The sequence below is a fragment of the Anomaloglossus baeobatrachus genome, chromosome 6, assembly GCF_048569485.1.
Source record: "Anomaloglossus baeobatrachus isolate aAnoBae1 chromosome 6, aAnoBae1.hap1, whole genome shotgun sequence".
Taxonomy (NCBI): Eukaryota; Metazoa; Chordata; class Amphibia; order Anura; family Aromobatidae; genus Anomaloglossus; species Anomaloglossus baeobatrachus.
Genome location: NC_134358.1, coordinates 538,733,284 through 538,756,312, shown reverse-complemented (window position 1 = coordinate 538,756,312; position 23,029 = coordinate 538,733,284). Strand labels below are relative to the sequence as shown.

The window sequence follows — 23,029 nt, the reverse complement described above, 5'->3', positions numbered from 1 at the left end:
TATAGTGGAAGGGAGTAATGATAAGATACTGCAGCTGTGATTAAGACTAAAAGTAATCTCAACCAGAAGGGAAAGTGTCCTTAACCTCTTCAGCATCAAATGTAAGTAAATCCACTCCAATACAAGATAACAGTCAAGGGGACTCCACAGAGGACCTGATATCAATTAAGTGTTGAGACCTCCTGATCCCAGCTCCCCCAGAGGTAACATGTGGACCTGACACACTTATGACATGCGCCCATGATATTCTATGGAGCTGTGCACAAATCCGATTTTTTTCCATGGAAAGAGGTCTGTGGAAAAGGTTGAATCAAAATCAACAATGCAAGTTAATGGGTCCGCGAAAAAAAATCGGAATGCACTCGGATGTCCTCCGAGTGCAGTACAATTTTCACAAACTGTCAGAAAGGAGAAGATGGAGAATTATTTTTTTAATTCCTCCATGTAGAAGAAAATCGGATGACATTCGTACCACACTCTGATCAAAGTCTGATCAGAATAATCGGTACGTGGAAAAAATTGAGTCCTAAATCACATTTCTACTTGATTTATTGACTTTGAGATCTTTTATGTTTGTTTTAGGAAGCTGGGTGGTCTTTACTAGACTTTTATTCAAAACAAATAGTTTACGATGCTTGCCAGCGTTAATTCTGGACGGATCGGCAGAATCAAGCATTTCACAATTTCATTTTTAATGCAATCACTTCCTAATTAGAAACCACAGAGCAGAACTACAGCGAGAAACGTCAGAAGAGCCGCCTCGTATGTTCCCTCCTAATTATATTTGTGAAAACCCGCTCTGAAGAATTTTGGTGATCCCCGGAGATTTTACACCAAAGCGTCTGGCCCCGGCTCGTTGCTTAGATACCAGACAATAAATAGATCATTTCCAGAAGTCTGTAGTACTTTAGTTTTTCTTGGTAATGCCGGCAATCACCGCGGATTGTACAAATCTGAGTCACAGCGAGCTCTCATTTCATGTGGGCTGTTCCGCTAAGTATAGTTTTTAGTAACGCACAGTAATAAGCAGTTTGCAGCTCGGTGGTAGGTACAATCTGGCAGCAAGTAGTAAAGATTTGATTGCTGGGTTATTCTCCGCAGTTATATCAGGCGACGTGGACAAGCGATTCATAAAGGAAATGAATGACATGTGCTTCTTTGTAACGGACGGGGTAACTTTATACATTGCTAAAAACAACGAAGGGAACGCGTAAATCTCTCAGCACATCGGTGAGAATGAAGGATTCTGCTGGAAATCTTCAGTGATAGAAATTGTCATTCGTAGAGACCAAATTGACGGATCAACGGTAACTGAAAAGCAAAATCATCAACCAATTGAGGACTGGATTCCAAATCGCCCCGAAAATCAAATAAAAAGGTTTAAATCACAGGCAGATCCAATGTGAATTTCATCTCGAAAGAAATTTCGAGTGGGAGTAGATCCCCTGGACTACAGGGGGAACTCAGGCTCCTTTAGTGAGAACGACTTAACTAAGCGCCCGTCGAGAGGCGGAACGCCAGGTGCCACTCCTAGGGCAGTAACTGGAAGGGTGGCAGCAGGACCGGGGTCAATCACTGGCAGGACTAACTGGACTGGCAGGAACACAGTCTGGAAGGGAACTGGCAAAACGGGTACCGGCAGGTGCAGGGCTTCCGTCACGGGTCATCAGGCTCAGGTCACTAGGCAAGAGACATCAGGTCGGGAGTGGTGGCTCCAGAAAGGAAGCTGTCTAGGTTGCAGACGGTGGTCTGGGCCCAGGGGAGTCGGACGCCCGGTCGCTGGTTATCGTGTCAATGTGCTCGGACCTGTCGAGGAGGACAGCCGACAGCCTTGCACCATCACCGGTCCGGGACTGAAGGCACGACGGAGTACAGTGACCCTAGGTCGGGGAGAAGCTTCAGGCAACCCGGCAATTCGCCTGAGGAGAATGGAGCCTTTATGATCTGTTGCCACCCGCTCCAGAATCAGGGCATTAGCGCAACGAGGGGGGTAAGACTTTCCAATCCAAACGGTCCAGAAAATCCCAAGCGTGAGCCCTGAGAGCAAGCTCCCATACTTAGCCATAGTAGGGAGCGGGGCCCGGCTAGTTCCATGCTACCGGGCCATGAAGTTGAAGTCAAACTAAGTGCCAGGAGGCAAGTCGCAGATCACCAGGCAACACCATTGGGGACGGGACGCGGACGAGCTCCCCTCAGCGGCAGCGGTGTCCAGAGACTTGGTTTACCCGGTTGTCAGTGTCTGCTTGCAAACTGAGTGAGTACAAGAGTGACCCCTGCATCCCACAGCATTCCCCTTCACCGAGTCCCGAGGCATCCCCCTACCCGTGCAGGGCTACAACACCTGGCTTTCCCACTCCATCACCCCGGGTACTCCCAGCGGCGGTATCCCCCCCAAAATTACCGTACACCACGGGTGGCGTCACAAACTACTTTTCAACTCCCCTGTAAATACCCCCCTTACATTTGAGTGGCGCACGACCCCCAGGTCCAGAAACCCTCGAGCCACAGCGAACCCCGGATCCGAGCAGCTCTGATTCTTCCACGGGGGTGGCACAGATGCACAAACTTATACTGCAAAGAGACATAATCAACATTTCTGATGCTTTCCATAGATGACATTAGTTTAGGGTGTAAAAACCTGCTGGTAGGTTCCCTTTAAGGCTGGGGATTAGGGCTGAGAAAAAAAATCGCTCATGGCCCATACAGTAACATGGGTCTAGGTGGAATGCGATTTTTTATCACATTCCACTCGCTCTGTTTTTCTTGCCGTGTCTGCTGACTTATACCCATTGTGGCCATGACGTGGTTTTGCAGCAATTTTCTAAAACAGCAGCAAAAAAGTTGTGATTTTAGTGCTGTTGCGGAAAAAAAAATATATGCAACGTGGCCTCAATGTGTGAACACAGCCTAAAACAGACAACTGACTTACATTTCCTTTGCCTGGTATGTGAAATGACATCAACTGGACTGAAATCTCTGTATTTAGATAGAGGGCCGGAAGTTTGATACACAGGGAATTCCTGTCTGTGGAATCTGGAATACACAGTGACTGGAGATACATGAAACAGCTGCTGTCTTGGCTTTCTCCATTCTTTTCTTCTTTTTTTTTTTTACTAAGTAAAAGCATCCATCCATCTATCTATCTATCTAGCTATCTCTCTCCATCTCTATCTATCTCTCCATCTATCTACAGTACAGACCAAAAGTTTGGACACACCTTCTCATCTCTAGAACAACTGTTAAGAGGAGACTTTGTGCAGCAGCCTTCATGGTAAAATAGCTGCTAGGAAACCACTGCTAAGGACAGGCAACAAGCAGAAGAGACTTGTTTGGGCTACAGAACACAAGGAATGGACATTAGACCAGTGGAAATCTGTGATTTGGTCTGATGAGTCCAAATTTGAGATCTTTGGATCCAACCACCGTGTCTTTGTAGAAAAGGTGAACGGATGGACTCTACATGGCTGGTTCCCACCGTGTTCCCAAGCATGGAAGAGGAGGTGTGATGGTGTGGGGGCGCTTTGCTGGTGACACTGTTGGGGATTTATATAAAATTGAAGGCATACTGAACCAGCATGCCTACGACAGCATCTTGCAGCGGCATGCTATTCCATCCGGTTTGCGTTTAGTTGGACCATCATTTATTTTTCAACAGGACAATGACCCCAAACACACCTCCAGGCTGTGTAAGGGCTATTTGACTAAGGCCTAAAACACACATCCGTGAAAACCACGTCCGTGTAAAACGGGCCGTTTTTCGGGTCCGTTTTCCGTTTTTTAGGTCCGTTTTTATGGTATGTGTGGCGTGCGTATGTATCCCATATGCTAGCCGTATGTGCGTGTGAAATGTCCGTGTGTGCGTGTGAAACTTAACTGACATGTGTTTGTGTTGTCCGTGTGGAATGTCCGTGTGTGATGCACAATGTCGTTGATACATGTCGGCAGACAGCAGACAGAGTAGCACGATGAGAATGAACTAGGGTGAACTTCACCCGACTTCATTGTCATGCCGTGGCTCTGTCTGTGTGCCATGTACTGATTAGCGGTCACCTGTGAAGGATTCACCGGTGACCGCTAATCCCCCGAGTGACTGAAGTGTCCCCCCCTCTCTCATACTCACCGATCCCCGGCGCTGCACGGCGTTCACACTGGTCCGGCGGCTTTTTCTAATTTGAAAAAGCCGGCCGCTCATTAAACAATCTCGTATTCCCTGCTTTCCCCGCCGACCGGCGCCTATGATTGGTTGCAGTGAGACACGCCCCCACGCTGAGTGACAGGTGTCTCACTGCACCCAATCACAGCAGCCGGTGGGCGTGTCACTATGGAGTATAGAAATAAATAAATAATTAAAAAAAACGGCGTGCGGTTCCCCCCAAATTTAATACCAGCTAGATAAAGCCATACGGCTGAAGGCTGGTATTCTCAGGATGGGGAGCCCCACGTTATGGGGAGCCCCCCAGCCTAACAATATCAGTCAGAAGCCGCCCAGAATGGCCGCATACATTAGATGCGACTGTTCTGGGACTGTACCCGGCTCTTCCCGATTTGCCCTGGTGCGTTGGCAAATCGGGGTAATAAGGAGTTATTGGCAGCCCATAGCTGCCAATAAATCCTAGATTAATCATGTCAGGCGTCTCCCCGAGATACCTTACATGATTGATCTGCAACTTACAGTAAATAAACACACACAACTGAAAAATCCTTTATTAGAAATAAAAAACACTAACACATTCCCTGGTTCACCAATTTAATCAGCCCCAAAAAGCCCTCCATGTCCGGCGGAATCCAGGATGGTCCAGCGTCGCTTCCAGCTCTGCTGCATGAAGGTGACCGGAGCAGCAGAAGAAACCGCCGCTCCTGTCACCTCCACGCAGCAAATGAAGAGAGCCGCGTGATCAGCTGAGCTGTCACTGAGGTTACCTGGATGCAGCGGTGGCCGCGGGTAACCTCAGTGACAGCTCAGCTCATCGCGCTACTCACCTCAGTTGCTGCGTGGAGCTGACCGGAGCGGCGGTGAGTAGCGCGATCAGCTGAGCTGTCACTGAGGTTGCCCGCGGCCACCGCTGCATCCACCGCTGGATCCAGGTAACCTCAGTGACAGCTCAGCTGATCACGCGGCTCTCTTCATTTGCTGCGTGGAGGTGACAGGAGCGGCGGTTTCTTCTGCTTCTCCGGTCACATTCATGCAGCAGAGCTGGAAGCGACGCTGGACCATCCTGGATTCCGCCGGACATGGAGGGCTTTTTGGGGCTGATTAAATTGGTGAACCAGGGAATGTGTTAGTGTTTTTTATTTCTAATAAAGGAGTTTTCAGTTGTGTGTGTTTATTTACTGTAACTTACAGATTAATCATGGAAGGTATCTCCGGGAGACGCCTGACATGATTAATCTAGGATTTAGTGGCAGCTATGGGCTGCCAATAACTCCTTATTACCCCGATTTGCCAACGCACCAAGGCAAATCGGGAAGAGCCGGGTACAGTCCCAGAACAGTCGCATCTAATGAATGTGGCAATTCTGGGCGGCTGCCCAGAAAAAATATGGGGTATTGAAAAATGAGAGAGAATCAGAAAGGCATACAGAGATGGTGCTGTTGCTTTCAAGTATCTCACCCTCAGAGCTGGATTCACAGTTACACTGCTCAGTGCTGCTGTGTAATGTCCTTCATGCTGCTGCTGCTTCTGCATATGTACTAGGCCTCATTCACACTGTAGCGCTGGTGTATCTGCAGAGACGTCAACTTAGGCTGGTTGCACATCAGTGTTTTTTTGCCGGTCGGCAAAAAAACGCAAAACGCATCTTACCCGATCTGTTGTCTGCTCAATGCAATGTCAATGGACTTGCGGCAACATGCGCTTGCGTGCGGTAGTGTCAGGATCCGGTGAGTTGCAGTTTTTTTACCTTTACGCAACTTGTTGTGTTTTTCACCTCCGTCCAAAAATTGCATGTCACCGGATCCTGTACATTGCGGCAGTAGCTGCAATGTATTTCAATGGGCGCCGGATCTGGTTTTAACAGTTGCGGTTGTATTCTGCAGGAAGGATCCTGTTTGCTGAACAGAACATGGACTGAATATCACTCTCTCACACACTCTCACTCACTCTCACACACTCTCTCACTCACACTCTCACTCTCACACACTCTCACTCTCACACACTCTCTCTCTCTGACACACTCTCTCTCACACAGACATTCACACTGACTCACACACACTCTCACTCACACACACACTCACTCTCACACACACACTCTCACACACACTCTCACACTCACACATTCACACTCACACTAACTCACACACTCTCACTCACACACACACATTCACACACTCACTCACACACACTCTCACTCACACACACTCTCACACACACACACTCATACACACACACTCTCACTCACACACACTCTCACTCACACACACTCTTCCTTCACACACACTCTCACTCACACACACTCTCGTCCAGAGCTGCATCCACTCTGTCATGGCAGATTCAGCTCACTCCCAATCACATGACATTAATGCCCACCCAGCCCCATTGAGCTCATTCCCGACCACATGACTCAAACTGCAAGTCACAGGATCCAGTAAATAACACTTGCGTTTGCAAAAAGACTCCCCTTCTGCAGCTCCTGGGCTGCATTCTAGAAAGGTTCATCTTGCTACTGGCCATCCTTTCAGACCTAAATAAACACTTTATAAAATATTACCTTTTGGTATGCTAATGTGGTGTTATGGTCACGGGGACGGGCTGTTTTTCGTCCGTTATTCGCCCTCCTGCCGCTGTTTGCCGTCCCCCATTGCTCATTTACATACAGGAGGACGCCGCCCTCATGTAACGCAGATCTCCCTGCAGTCTCGCGCATGCCCAGTGGCACTATCGCGGGACTGAGCAGTGTGCAAAGCGTGATCGCTGGTGAGGTTATTGCGCAGGCGCGAGATTATGGGCGGCACTGTGAATGTCATCAGCAGCGTCATCCAAGTTCCCGCCCATAATCTCGTGCCCGCGGTTCTCCCGCTGACAGCACCGTTATGCGCAAGCGCTGGCCATATCATCCACGGGCACGAGATTATGGGCGGGTACTTGGATGACGCTGCTGATGACATTCATAGCACCGCCCATAATCTCGCGCCTGCGCAATAACCTCACCAGCGATCACGCTTTGCACAGTTCTCAGTCCCGCGATAGTACCACCAATAGTACCAAGCATGCGCGAGACTGCGGGAGAACTGTGTTATATGAGGGCGGCGTCCTCATGTATGTAAATGAGCAATGGGGGATGGCGAACAGCGGCAGGAGGGTGAACAACGGACGAAAAACAGCCCGCCCCCGTGACCATAAAACTACATTAGCATACCAAAAGGTAAGATTTTATAAAGTTGTTATTTAGGTCTGAAAGGGGGCACAGTAGCAAGAGGAACTTTTCTAGAATGCAGCCCAGGAGCTGCAGAAGGGGGATTCTTTTAGTTTAATTGCAAAATTTCTGCTGACAGGTTCCCTTTAACTCACATCCCTGGCCGGGTTGTATCCTTTCCCCACACTCCCCTGGCCATCCACATGTGCTGCTGCCTTCTTCTCCTCCTGGGCCTGTACATGCAGCACAGGGTTCCAGGATCAGCACCTGGAGTGCACTTAAGACGCGTGCATACACTGGCCCTCCTATTAAAGAGCCGGTGCGTCATTTCCTGGAAATGCCACTCAGCCTGTGGTTGAGAGGCACTGTGTATTTAAGGCATCCTCCCATTAGGGGAGGTGCCTGCACAACGCTTCTAGTTAGTTAGTCACTGCCCTAGTCCACCCCCCTGTGGGAAAGCACCTTATTGTTGTATGCGTGTGGTTTTCTGAAGTTAACCGTCAGTTAATCCCCTCCTTACCCGGGATGGATATTACCCCTTAAAGGAGGTGTAATACCCTGTGGCGCCTGAAGCCTCAGGGGCGCCACAGAAAGGTCAGGTACCCCCTGTGATCCAGTGGTTCCACTAATCCTGCTTGCTGCCACTACAACGGCTGTGAGCGTTACACACACATCAGTATTTTTGATCAGTATTTCATCAGTGTTTGTATTCCAAAACCAGGATTGTCTCCAAAAAACAGAACAGGGGTCAATATTTCAATTAAAGTTTTTCTCTGTAACTTCCACTCCTGGCTTTGATATACAAACACCAAAGCAAAAATCCTGACATGTGAATTAGGCCATACATAGAGACAGGAGAGCAGGAGCCCCGCATGTCTATGTGTGCTGTGTATGGCAGACATCATATCTGCTAGTCTTTACTCACTAGCTGTGAGTCAACTAAAAGTTAGGAATATAGATTGCAATGGGGAAACCTGTGAAAATGTAAGATACAAATCATATAATGGACAAAAGTGGTGTTATTCCTCAGGTACCCAAACAGGACAGCTTATCCTAAAAAGTCACCTGAAATCGGAGGTACAATCTAGGCCCAAATTCATCAAGATTGGCGCTGGGCTTGATGAGGGGGCAAGTTGGAGTCAGGCGCTCTTCACCCTCTCCCCCCCGAACCCGTTTTCACCAAATGACCGGGCCATTTTTTGCAATTCTGACCAGTGTCACTTTATGAGGTTATAACTCTGGAACCATTCAATGGATCCCGGTGATTCTGAGAATGTTTTTTTCATGACATATTGTGCGTCATGATAGTGGTAAAATCAGGACGATATTTTTTTGTGTTTATTTGTGAAAAAAAATTAGAAAATTTACCAAATATTTCACAATTTTCAATTTTTGAGTATTATGCTCATAAATCTTAGAGTTATATCACACAAAATAGTTAATAAATAACATTCCCCCATGTCTACTTTACATCAGCGCAATTTTTGAAACTATTTTTTTTTTGTTAGGAAGTTACAAGGGTTCAAAGTTTATCAGAAATTTCTCATTTTTCCAATAAAATTTACAAAACCATTTTTTTAGGGACCACATCACACTTGAAGTGACTTTGAGAAGCTTAGGTGAGAGAAAATACACAAAAGTGACCCCATTCTAAAAACTGCACCCCTCAAACTGCTCAAAACCACATCCAAGAAGTTTAATAACCCTTCAGGTGCTTCACAGGAACTAAAGCAACGTGGAAGGAAAAGATTAAAATTTTACTTTTTTCTTCAAAAATGTTACTTTAACCCCAAATTTTGCATTTTCACAAGGGCAACAGGAAAAAATAGACCTAAAAATTGGTTGTGCAATTTCTCCTGAGTACGCAGAGAACCCATATATTATGGAATTGTTTGAGCTCACTTGACACCACTTGACTTTTCAAATGAAAAATTGTCTGGAATCGTTAGCAAATGCCATATTGTGTTTGGAAAGCCCCTAATGTGCCTAAACAGTGGAAACCCCCCGAAAGTCACCCCATTTTTTAAACTAGACCCCTCAAGGAACCTATTTAGATGTGTGGTGAGAATCTTGAAACCCCAAGTGCTTCACAGATTTTTGGAACATTGAGCCGACAAAATTAATAAAATCACATTTCCTCTATAAAAATGTTCTTTGAGCTCAAGATTTTTAATTTTCTAAAAGGGAACCTGTCACCACTTTTTTGGACTATAAGCTGCGGCCACCACCACCGGGCTCTTATATACAGCATTCTAACATGCTGTATATAAGAGCCCAGGCCGCTATGAGAACATAAACACTTTATAATACTTACCTAACGGTCGTGTGGTTGGCAATATGGGCGTCTCCGTTCTCCGGTGCCGGCGCCTCCTCTTTCAGCCATCTTCGTCCTCTTTCTGAAGCCTGAGAGCATGATGCGGCTACATCATGCACACTCGCCGGTCCTGTGCAGGCGCACTACAATACTTTGATCTGCCCTGCTCAGGGCAGATCAAAGTGCGACTGGTCAGGACCTGAATGCCGGCGAGTGTGTATGACGTTGGACGCGTCATGCACCATGGCTAGAGAAGGAGAACAAAGATGGCCAAAAGAGGCGGCGCCGGCAACGGACAACGGAGTCACCCATATGGCCAACCACGTGACCCTTAGGTGAGTAAACAGTGGAAACCCCCAACAAGTGACCCCATTTTGGAAACTAAACCCCCTGAGGAACTTATCTAGATGTGTGGTGAGCATTTTGTGCCCCCAGTTAACATGCTGATCTAGTGGAAGACAAATAATCCCATGTGGCAGACAAACTAAACATTAGGGGAAAAAAATTCCTTCCTGACTCCACATACGGCAATCAAACTAGTTCCCTGGATCAACGCATTATTACAGAGTCTATGCTGTGCCATGAAATTTAATTTTTGTTTCACTTCCACAAGCCAACGGATAAAATGGACCCCAATTTTTTGGGCCAATTTGGACTGAGTATCCTGATACCCCGTATGTGGTGAGAAAACAATGTTTGGGTGCACAGCAGGGCTAGGAAGGGAAGAAGTGTCAATTTGGAGTGGGGACCTGGTATGTGAATTTTATGTGGTGGCATGTGTAGAGTACGTCAGGTTTGCACGTGTCAGTGCCGCTTTTTTTTTCTTTTTGTTATGTGTAAGTTGTGTAGAGTATATTAGGCATGTGTTAGTTTAGTCCGTAGTTGTGTGGTAGAGTCTGAAGCAGTCTTTCATGCATAGTTCAGGTTTATTGGGGCATGTGTCGCATTGCCATGTGGTATCTTTCCTAATCCCTCTACTTTAGTACACTCAGCACTTTTTTTGTGACCTCCCTGTTCTGGCTGTTTCACGGACCGCACCTGGAAAATATTGCCCTGGTACAAAACGAGTACCTTCAGATTCGGGTGTCTCCCTTCGTAAACTCTAAACTTGTGGGTGTACCCTGAGGTACTCTTGCACAGTTTGTATAGTTTGATCCCATACCTGGCCCTCTTACTGGGCAGGTACTGATGGAATCCCAGCCTTCCCTTGATGTGGATGATGGTTTTGGATTTCCTTTGAGGAATGTACACTTCAGCAAACTTGTTGTTGAAGTGACTGATGACCTGACGAATTTTGAGAAGTCGGTTAAAATTCAGGTAATCTCAGTAATCACTGCGAATTGTCCCTGAAATGTAAAAATGTATGAATGGCCTCAAAACGCCGGTGGTCATAACCATGCAGAATACTGGAGTGTTGCATAAAATATCAACACTCCAGTATTGGCGAAGTTCAGGTTTCCTCACCGACCCCATGTGAAGAACCAGACCCCAATTCTTCATAATTTCCAGTCCATCAATTGGAGACCAGCTAGAAAATGTAGAAGCACAGTTTTGAGCCAAAAATTGTGTAGCGTATTGGTTTGCACCACCATGAGACTTACAAACTGCTCAGAGAAAAAGACTTTGAAAAAGTGTAGTTCTGTGAGGTTGGCAGTCTCAATTTGGATTCCTGATTGGGGAATGAAATCAGGAATCTGTGGTGCAAAGTCTTTGAGGGCAGGGGTCCAGAGGGGACCAATTGTGCTAGTTTGGGGGGTTACTAGCACTAGTGCTGGGTTGGGGGTCAGTAGCACTAGTGATGGGTTGGGGGTCAGTAGCACTAGTGATGGGTTGGGGGTCAGTAGCACTAGTGCTGGGTTGGGGGGTTACTAGCACTAGTGATGGGTTGGGGGTCAGTAGCACTAGTGATGGGTTGGGGGTCAGTAGCACTAGTGATGGGTTGGGGGTCAGTAGCACTAGTGCTGGGTTGAAGGTCAGTAGCACTAGTGCTGGGTTGAAGGTCAGTAGCACTAGTGCTGGGTTGGAGGTCAGTAGCACTAGTGCTGGGTTGGAGGTCAGTAGCACTAGTGCTGGGTTGGAGGTCAGTAGCACTAGTGCTGGGTTGGGGGTCAGTAGCACTAGTGCTGGGTGGGAGGTCAGTAGCACTAGTGCTGGGTTGGGGGTCAGTAGCACTAGTGCTGGGTTGGAGGTCAGTAGCACTAGTGCTGGGTTGGAGGTCAGTAGCACTAGTGCTGGGTTGGAGGTCAGTAGCACTAGTGCTGGGTTGGGGGTCAGTAGCACTAGTGCTGGGTTGGGGGTCAGTAGCATTAGTGCTGGGTTGGGGGGTTACTAGCACTAGTGATGGGTTGGGGGTCAGTAGCACTAGTGATGGGTTGGGGGTCAGTAGCACTAGTGCTGGGTTGGAGGTCAGTAGCACTAGTGCTGGGTTGGGGGTCAGTAGCACTAGTGATGGGTTGGGGGTCAGTAGCACTAGTGATGGGTTGGGGGTCAGTAGCACTAGTGATGGGTTGGGGGTCAGTAGCACTAGTGATGGGTTGGGGGTCAGTAGCACTAGTGCTGGGTTGGAGGTCAGTAGCACTAGTGCTGGGTTGGGGGTCAGTAGCACTAGTGATGGGTTGGGGGTCAGTAGCACTAGTGATGGGTTGGGGGTCAGTAGCACTAGTGATGGGTTGGGGGTCAGTAGCACTAGTGATGGGTTGGGGGTCAGTAGCACTAGTGCTGGGTTGGGGGTCCCTTACCCTGGGCTGTCACTCAGTTCTTCTCCTGCAGCTTCTCCGTTGGGTTTCTTCATCAGTGGAGGAAGACGAGTGGGAGGAATATAGAAGTGTAGGGTCTTCTCCCTCACTATCAGTTTCAGAGGCAATAATGGCGTATGCCTCCTCAACTGAATACAGTCTTTGGGACTGAGATGAGTGGGACATTGTGTGTGGTGTGTGTAAAAAATAGTTAACTTTATTGGTGTGTGTGCATGCATGTGTTCTTCATTCTTTTCTTCTACTCTTCTAAGAAGCAATCTAAAAAGAAAAAGAGAAAATAAAATTGGTAACATAAAAATGAAATTTAGTAAACAGATGTTAGGTAAAAAAAAAATTGAGGACCGAACACCGCTCAGTGATGTGCATCACTGATCAGTGGCTCGGCGACTGCAGTACGCATGCACGGAAGAGGTGCAAAAAGAAGAGGGAAAACCGAGGGGAAAAAAAAAATCCTGGCCAATATTGAGCACAGACACTTATCAGTGGCTCGGCGGCTGCAGGATGCACGCACGAATGAGGTGCAGAAAACATGGGGAAAATGGAGAAAAAAAAAAAGTTCTGGCCAAAATTTAGCACGGACACCGATTAGTGATGTGCATCACTGATCAGTGGCTCGGCGGCTGCAGGATGCACGCATGGGTGAGGTGCAAAAAGGGAGAGGTAAAACGGAGAAAAAAAAAATCCTGGCCAAAATTGAGCACAGACACTGATCAGTGGCTCGGCGGCTGCAGGATGCACACAAGGGTGAGGTGGAAAAAGGGAGAGGGAAAACCGAGGGGAAAAAAAAAGTCCTGGCCAAAATTGAGCATGGACACCATTCAGTGACGTGCATCACTAATCAGTGGCTCGGTGGTTGCAGGATGCGGTGCAAAAAAAAATGTAACAAACTTGCCAAATTGAACGGTCACGTACCTGACCCGCGGTCACGTACCTGATTAGCGCTCGGCGGCAGAAGGGGGTGGGGAGAAGGCAAAACAGCAGAGACAGGAAAAAGAAAATTATACTCACAGGATCAGAGGAACAGCAGGAGGATCACTGATCAGAGGAATAGCAGGAGGAGTAGCAGGCAGGAGGACCCAGCAGGACCACAATTGGAGGGAGCAGGCAGTAGGAAGGACAGGCTCACCAGAAGACCCAGCAGTACCATGATCGATCAGAGGGAGCAGGCAGCAGAACGGACAGGCTCATCAGAGGACCCAGCAGGATTAGGATCAGAGGCAGCATAAATGAGCCGGACCTGGATCGGAAGCAGAAGGGACCAGACCACGACTTGGCAGCAGGCAGGACACGATCCCAGCGACGGCGGCAGCAGGAACATTCAGAGTAGTGTGACGAGCAAATATCGCTTGTGGCAACACAAATCCCAGCAAGATCTTGGTGAGACGGGCAGAGGGACCTCTCTCCTCAAGTCTCCAAACCAGAATGAGGCTGAGGAGAGCTGTCAGCGGCGAGTAAAACTGTCCCCCTGCATGCTGATGGGAACGATCACGCTTCACAGCACAGTGTCTCCAATCAGTGCTGGATGGGGGGGACGCCATGGTTGCCGGCCACGAGCATATGATCGGCGCTGGATCTTAATGTTTCAGGCAACTTCACTGCCTGAAACATTGAGATTTGAACAGCCAATCACAGCGATCGTGGATGCGGGGGGGGGGATGCCACACCCCCTGGGGTCAATCACAGGTCCCCTTTGATTGCTATGGCTACGGTGATCACATGAATGCTAGGACGTACTGATACATCCTTGGTCATTAAGTCACTTTAAAACAGGACATACTGGTCCGTCCTTGGTCAGAAAGGGGTTAATGAATAAGGTGTCACAATTTGACTGTAGGATTGTAAGGGACAGGGGACTCCTATACTGTCTCTCACGCTAGGGGGCCCTAGGCTATCCCTAACCTCCGGATTACCCTTGATGGTGGAGAGACTAAGGAGAAAAGCAAGAGAAGGAAGGCAACAACAAAAGGATAACAAGTGTTAACACCACAATGGCTCACAACAATAAAGTACAACAATCATCAGTAAGCCTGGATCACAGCACCTCACCAGACCAGTATAGAGCAGCTATAGCTGATATTAAAGGAAGGGTCCAGCCAGCATATATAGGAGGAGAGTCATTGTGGCTGGCTCTCCCACAGCATGCAATCAAAAGAGATTAACAAGCAGATCAGCAGAAATTAACTCTTGCTACCTTGCCTATGAACTACCAATCTGTGGGTTGATGCCCAAGTCTGCCTACGCTGATCACAGCCATCAGAGACATTAGCAGGCAGAATGTAGCTTTACAGATCCTGGCGCCGCCATGACAGTCGGCAATGTCTATAAACACCTCCTTGTGACATCAGGAACATATGACGAGTGTCCTCTGTGTGTCATGTCAGAAATCTTTAGAGTAAAGGGTGCTTTACACGAGACGATCTATCGTGCGATAGATCGTCGGGGTCACGGTTTTTGTGACGCACATCCAGCATCGCTTGCGACGTCGGGCTGTGTAACACCTCCGAGCGACGCAGTATCACTCACAAATCGTGAGTCGTGTACTCGTTGCTTGGTTTCATAATCTCGTTTAATTAAAATGGCGCCAGTTGCTCATCGTTCCCGGGGTAGCAGACGCTGCTCTGTGTGACACCCCAGGAACGCTAAACACCGCTTACCTCTGTCCCGCGGCACCCGCCGGCTATGCGGAAGGAAGGAGGTGGGCGGGATGTTTACGTCCCGCTCATCTCCGCCCCTCCGCTTCTATTGGCCGGCCGCTGTGTGACGTCGCTATGACGCCGAACGTCCCTCCCCCTTCAGGAAGAGGATGTTTGCCGCCCACAGCGACGTCGCACAGCAGGTAAGTGCGTGTGACGGGGGTTAACAACTTTGTGCGCCACGGGCAACTAATTGCCCGTGACGCACAAACGACGGGGGCAGGTACGATCGCTCGTGAAATTGCACGATAGATATTACTGTGTAAAGCAGGCTTAAGACTTCTGGCGTATGGAATGCCAGAGTTCGTTGTGAATTAGATGAGTTGTGGCATCACTCCCCTATCCTGCCCATTTTGGCAGAGATTGGAGAAACTGACATGAAAATGCCAAATTTTTTCAAAGCTCCACATTTCATAAAAGTTTTGAGACTGGTCAAAGCAATTTACGATGGAATTCCGGCAAAATTGCTTTGATGAATTGTTGCCTTTGACCGTGAGCCATGAAAGTCATCATCTTGGTCCTCACCTTCAGTTTAATAGGCCAGTAGTAAGGTGACAGTGGTCCCCTCTGTAGAAGCACAGGTAGCTCGTATGCTAGATTCACCCCTGATTATACTTATTTGTTTCAAACTGTGCAATTTACCGCACAGATATCAAGGATCCATTATATGGAACTTCATGCTTCTTTGCCATTAAATTTCAGTGCAAGAAAGAGGGAATAGAGTTACTATTCATTAATAGAGGCTTAATTCTGGTTTTCACATGGATTTAGGACATGCATATACAGTATCACCTATCAAGCTGATGAGGTAAGATGGGTCCATTCTCTATTATATACTCTCTGCACAATGGATGGATATGTACTTCATATACTTTCCTTACCATTAATGTTCCATGATAGCTGAAATCCTTGATATAATGTCGCACTGCCTGACTGGGAGACAACATGAAGGCTTGTACCATTAGTAGTCCCATTTGGAGGCAACTCGCTCCCACAATAAGTTCCGATCAGTCTGGCTTGGTCATTAGGTCCATCAAAAAGCTGAAAAGAAACCTGAAATGTTTATAAAGTTGATACAGTGGAACCTCGCTTAACGAGTAACCCAGTTAACGAGAATTTCGCTTAACAAGCAAAGCTTTCTGTAAATTTGTAACTTGGTTTACGAGAAAGCTTTGCTGTACGAGCAAATTCTCACCGCACACACTTCCGGTTCCGTACATCTACCGCGCTCTGACCCGCTCTTGCAGTCCACATAAACACACACATGCACGCACAAAACACACACAAACAAACACGCACGCACACACATACAGTATTATGCTCACCTTACCTTCCGTTCCATCGCCTGCCTCCTGGGTCTTGTAGTTCGCCGGTGCATCGCAACGAGGGAGGAATCCTCGCGGCGAACTACAAGACCCAGGAGGCCGGCGATGGAACGGAAGGTAAGGTGAGCATAATATGTGTTCCTTCTGTTCCATTGCCGGCCTCCTGGGTCCTGTAGTTCGCCACTCCAGGTTGTGTATTGGTAACCATCGGACGAGGCAGGAACTTCCGCTGTCAGACGATACTCAAAGGCAGCGCGCTGACCAATCAGAGGCTCCTGCGTTTGACGTCAGCACTCTGGGTGCGGAAGTTCCTCCCACGTCGTCATGGTTACCCGATACACAGCCCATGCTAGAGAACAGAAAGTCCCAGCAGGCCGGCGATGGAACGGAAGGTAGAGTGAGCATATAATATATGCGTGTGAGTTTGTGTGTGTGTGTGTGTGTGTGAGTTTGTGCATGTTTGTGTGTGTGCATGTGTGGAATGGCACAACAGGGGACCAGGATGGGACATTTAACAAGTTGTGGAACGAATTGTCTGCATTGCAATGATTTCCTATGGGAAATCTTGCTTTGCTGAACGAGTAACTTGGTGAACAAGCACAGTCCCAGAACGGATTGTTCTCGTTAACGAAGGTTCCACTGTATAACCATACATTTCTATCTACAATTGTGATCACACTTTATAACTCTCCTAAAGCGACTGTGGGGCTCACGGACAAAGGGCAGATTCCCAGAAGAGTTAGCAAATCTCCAGCAATCGGATGAGAAATGGAGTGTCTTCTGGAGATTTGGGAATAGCTATCAGTAAAAAAGTTCTGAAAACTGCATGATGCAAAGGTTGTCACGTATGAAGTATACAGTATGTACTGTATATCGTACCTCCTCCTAATGGTGGTATTTTCTACTTAATTACCCTGGAAAATTGTCCCTTATAGAGACTACGCTTATGGTTACTTGTCCCAAAACAAACTTTTTTTGGACTGTTTTGTGAGAGCTCCTGGTAGAAGATAGTAGTTCAAATGTTGGGATGTGTACATATTCCTCTCCTCGTGCCCTTACTGTAGAGGTTCTTCAAAGCTCAGCCCTAGGCCTCCTCCTCTTCTCTTTATTTACCGCCCTTATTGGACAAACCATCAGCAAATTCGGTTTCCAGTACCACCTGTATGTTGATGACACCCATTATACAACTCTTCTCCTGAAATCACCGCCACCTATACAAAATACCAGTGATGGTCTGCTGTCTCCAACATCATGTCTTCCCTCTAGCTGAAACTCATGTTTCCGCGCTCTTTTAACCGACCAATATTGCAATTACCTTGGGTGGTTCAACCATAACTCCCAATCAGCACACTCACTGTCTTGAGGTAATATTTGACACAGAACTGTCTTTTATTCCCTATATACAATTGCTCACCCGTGTGTAATAATAACAATATTTATTCATTTATATAGCACTATTAATTCCATAACACTTTACATACATCAGGAACACTGTCCCCATTGGGGCTCACAATCTAAGTTCCCTATCAGTATGTATTTGGAGTGTGGGAGGAAACCGGAGAACCCGGAGGAAACCCACGCAAACACGGGGAGAACATACAAACTGCTTGCAGATGGTGTCCTTGGTGGGATTTGAACCCAGGACCCCAGCACTGCGAGACTGCAGAGCTAACCACTGAGCCACCACAAGACTGCAGTGCTAACCACTGAGCCACCGTGCCACCCTATGTCATCTGCATCTTAACATTTCGAATATTCGACCTTTTCTCACTTTTGAAACCCCAAAAACTCTTAGGGGTACTTTGCACGCTGCGACATCGCTACTGTGATGTGGTCAGGGTCAAATCGAAAGTGACGCACATCCGGCGCCAGTAACGACGTCGCAACGTGTAAAGCCTAGATGCACCGATAAAAGATCGCAAAAGCGTCGTAAATCGGGGATCTGTCTAGTGTCGGACATTTCCATAATTTCGCTGCAGCTACAGGTATGATGTTGTTCTTCGTTCCTGCGGCAGCACACATCGCTGTGTATGAAGCCGCAGTAGCGAGGAACATCTCCTTACCTGCCTCCAGCAGCTATGCGGAAGGAAGGAGGTGGGCGGGATGTTTGCATCTCGCTCATCTCCGCCCCTCCGCTTCTATTGGCCGCCTGCTGTGTGACGTCGCTGTGACGCCGCACGACCCGCCCCCTTAGGAAGGAAGCGGGTCGCCGGCCAGAGCGATGTCGCAGGGCAGGTAAGTGCGTGTGAAGTTGCCGTAGCGATAATGTTCACTACGGCAGCTATCACAAGATATTGCATGTGCGACAGGGGGCGGGTACTATCGCGCTCGGCATCGCTACCATTGGCTAGCGATGTCGCAGCGTGCAAAGTACCCCTTACTGTAACTATTATTGAATCTCGTAAGGACTATTGCAACTCTCTACTGATCGGTCTCCCACTAAGCAAATGTTCTCCTCTCCAATGCATCATGAATACGGCAGCCAGGGTAAAATTTCTGTCCAGAAGCTTCACCAATGCCTCCTCCCTGTGCCAGTCATTGCACTGGTTGCCCATCTGCTACAGAATGCAATACAAACTTATCTCTCTCAGTCACAAAGCTCTCCACAGTTCTGCACCACCGTGTCTCATGCCTTTTCTTGATTTATTGTCCTACCCATGCCTTCTGTTCTGTAACTAATGTAAGACTAACATCTTCCATTATCTGAAGCTCCATTCTAATAAGGATGAAAGTGCCCTATAGTGCAGGTCCCAGCGGTCAGACCTCTATCGATCATCGTTTTTATGGATCAATGATATTTTTCACTGGAAAACCTCTTTACTTTGTTGCTGTGGACTTTCTGAGTTTTTAGAAGGGAAATCTGCTGTTCAGGTGCGTAAGACGATACATGCCGCGTCTCTAGTTCTGGAGGACCCATCATGTTTTTGTATTTCACAGGACACATATATGTGTAATGCTCCATTTTTCTTCTAGCGGTGCTTAAGAAAAATTGACTACTCATTTCCAAATTGTGGTGTTTACAGGATCCATCAAGTTTCTTGTCAGGAGTCTAGTCTAATAAAAAGGCATTGTCTAATGCAGATCAACCAGTTTATGGGATGTCAGTGTCACGCTAGGCACGGGGAAGTACCAAGCAAATGGCAAAAGGGAAGGGAAACCCTGTGTATAGGGAAGGAGAAGATGGTGACCCCTGACCAAAGCTACAGCTGATCCCTGGGGTTCCTCACTGCACCTATGTTCCAAGCAGGATACCTGACCTTAGGTATCCCTAGTGCTGGGCCCTAAATAGGGAACGGTTGGGATGAGCTCTTCATCAACCCCACTAAGCACTATAGAAGACACAAGGAGGACACACAGGGGAAAGTGCATGAACTACTTATCCATAAATGACACAGGTAGAAATTCAGCAAAGCTGCAGCAATGATAGCACAGAGGAGTACAAGCCACCTGCTTGCAACCAGAGCTGGTATGAATTGAAAATATCACCAGCCCAAGTCTAGGGAAAATAAGAGTATTTAAACTCAATGGGAAATTCAGATGACTAGCAGCTGAAGGGAAGAGGAGCTCAGCTGGGTCTTAAACGGAAAAGGATGAAAACCCAGCAGAGGAGTTACCTCGCACACAGAATGCTAACAGCAGGAACAATAGAAAGTCAGGGAGCATTTTACGCAGCCAAATGCTGTGACCTTCTATTGCCGAACACTACAGTACTATTTGTCACCCGTGACAGTCAGATAGTTTATTGTGATGTACAAGATAATTATTCATGACTTTATAACACGTTATTAATGGGCCAAAGGTGCGGCAAAAAAAAAAAATCAATACTTACCTATTGGACCTCTGTACTGCACTATATCCTTTCCCATTCTCCTGGTTTCCTCTAGTGGTGGGAGGGGGTTCTCAGGTGACTGCTGTAGCCAATCAGTGGCCATTTTTCGGAGGTAAAAGATGGGAGTCCAATGGGGGGTACAATTTTTTTTTCAAAGGTGTGCATGTACAGTGCCTTGCGAAAGTATTCAACTCCCTTGAATTTTTCAACCTTTTCCCACATTTCAGGCTAAAAAGGATAAAAATGTTAATGTTCTGGGGAAGAATCAACAACAAGTGGACACAATTGTGAAAATGAATGAAATTTATTGCTTATTTTAAACTTTTTTAAAAAATAAATAACTGAAAATTGGGGCGTGCAATATTATTCGTCCCCTTTAAGTTAATACTTTGTAGCGCCCCCTTTTGCTGCGATTACAGCTGCAGTCGCTTGGGGAATGTGTCTATCAGTTTTGCACATCGAGAGACTGAAATTCTTGCCCATTCTTCCTTTGTAAACAGCTGGAGCTGAGTGAGGTTGGATGGAGAGCGTTTGTGAACAGCAGTTTTCAGCTCTTTCCACAGATTCTCGATTGGGTTCAGGTCTGGACTGTGACTTGGGCATTCTAACACCTGGATATGTTTATTTGTGAACCCTTCCATTGTAGATTTTGCTTTATGTTTGGGATCATTGTCTTGTTGGAAGACAAATCTCCGTCCCAGTCTCAGATCTTTTGCAGACTCCAACAGGTTTTCTTCAAGAATGATCCTGTATTTGGCTCCATCCATCTCCCCATCAATTTTAACCATCTTCCCTGTCCCTGCTGAAGAAAAGCAGGCCCCAACCATGATGCTGCCACCACCATGTTTGACAGTGGGGATGGTGTGTTCAGGGTGATGAGCTGTGTTGCTTTTACACCAAACATATCGTTTGTCATTGTGCCCAAAAAGTTCGATTTTGGATTCATCTGACCAGAGCACCTTCTTCCACATGTTTGGTGTCTCCCAGATGGCTTGTGGAAAACGTTAAACAACACTTTTTATGGATATCTTTGAAAAATGGCTTTCTCCTTGCCACTCTTCCATAAAGGCCAGATTTGTGCAGTGTACGACTGATTGTTGTCCTATAGACAGACTCTCCCACCTCAGCTGTAGATCTCTGCAGTTCATCCAGAGTGATCATGGGCCTCTTGGCTGTATCTCGGATCAGTCTTCTTGTTTGAGATGAAAGTTTGGATGGACGGCCCGGTCTTGGTAGATTTGCAGTGGTATGATACTTCTTCCATTTCAATATGATCGCTTGCACAGTGCTTCTTGGGATGTTTAAAGTTTTGGAATTCTTTTTTAACCAAATCCGGCTTTAAACTTCTCCACAACAGTATCATGGACCTGCCTGTTATGTTCCTTGGTCTTCATGATGCTCTCTGCGCTTTACACAGAACCCTGAGACTATCACAGAGCAGGTGCATTTATACGGAGACTTGATTACACACAGGGGATTATATTTATCATCATCAGTCATTTAGGACAACATTGGATCATTCAGAGATCATCAATGAACTTCTGGAGTGAGTTTGCTGCACTGAAAGTAAAGGGGATGAATAATATTGCACGCCCCAATTTTCAGTTGTTTAGTTTTTACAAAAGTTCAAAATAAGCAATACATTTTGTTCTATTTCACAATTGTGTCCCACTTGTTGTTGATCCTTCACCATCACATTAAAATTTTTATCTATATGTTTGAAGCCTGAAATGTGGGAAAAGGTTGAAAAATTCAAGGGGGCCGAATACTTTCACAATGCACTGTATTTTTTAAAAAATATTGCATCACCATGGGCCCATTAATTACCATTAAAGAAGGGTTATAAAGTAGAGATCAACCCCTTTAAATAATGGAAACTAGTAATATTTATAGAATTCTCTTTAAAACAATATTTAATCTAATTTATAATATCTGTCAGACTATCGAGGCGGATTTAAAGAAATAGTAACTTCAGAAATCTCTGAAAAAGGAAAAAAAAAATCTATATTTACATTTTGCTTCCTAGCGACAACCACAAAAACAGTATATTCTCTCTTGTGCGCCGCATACACCATTTACTCCATTTCCTCCTGACCATGTGTGCTGGTATACAAATCCTCATCTCTGTAGAAACGTCTGGTATACAGTCGTCACTCACCAGGGCAGCGGGCGAGAGCGCGCTCCTGTGTCACAAGATTTAGTAACTTGTGAGAAGGTGCTCGAAACACAGATTTAAAGGGACAGGAAACTTTAATGCAGGTTAGGAAATTGGGGAGCTTCTATAGAGGCAGAATATGGGGCCCTTGGAGAGAGGGAGCCCTGCCTCGGTTAGTCCTCAATGCCATTGGCTGGAAAATTTTAGGTGTTACTCCTGTCTTTAGAAGTATACACACATGGTACGGCAGCACACTGCGATTAATGAATATGTGAACTCCAATATTGCTATAAATGCTAAAAACGTAAGGTAATTAGTTAGTGTTTTTTTTATCAAAGCGTGCAAACCACGTCAAGGTGTACCTAAATATGGATGATCCCTACACTACTGTCCTAACTCTCTATGTGCCTCTTCTGAATGGGGAGTGAAAAGTGAACCAGGTGTAACACCCTGGGGTAGGGGGGGTTTCACCCGACTCGTCGCCGGGCCGGGGGTGCAGATCCTCTGCGTCGTCATGGGCTGGCCTTGCCCGGTTTTGTGACACCGAAGCATACAGAAGGGAGGGAAGGCGGTGGACGGGAGGAAGGATGGAGGATGGGGGTGGT

The 23,029-nt window shown here is 46.9% G+C and overlaps 1 protein-coding gene across 2 annotated transcripts in view; it reads right to left on the bottom strand.

The window, feature by feature from the left end:
* The window catches only part of CUBN (cubilin), a 299,203-nt gene that overhangs the window by 148,320 nt on the left and 127,854 nt on the right, over window positions 1–23,029 (bottom strand). For both annotated transcript variants that reach the window (XM_075315595.1, XM_075315596.1), the window contains exon 28: window positions 15,997–16,156. In XM_075315595.1, coding sequence (XP_075171710.1) covers window positions 15,997–16,156 — 160 coding nt within the window. The remainder of the gene's footprint in view (window positions 1–15,996; window positions 16,157–23,029) is intronic.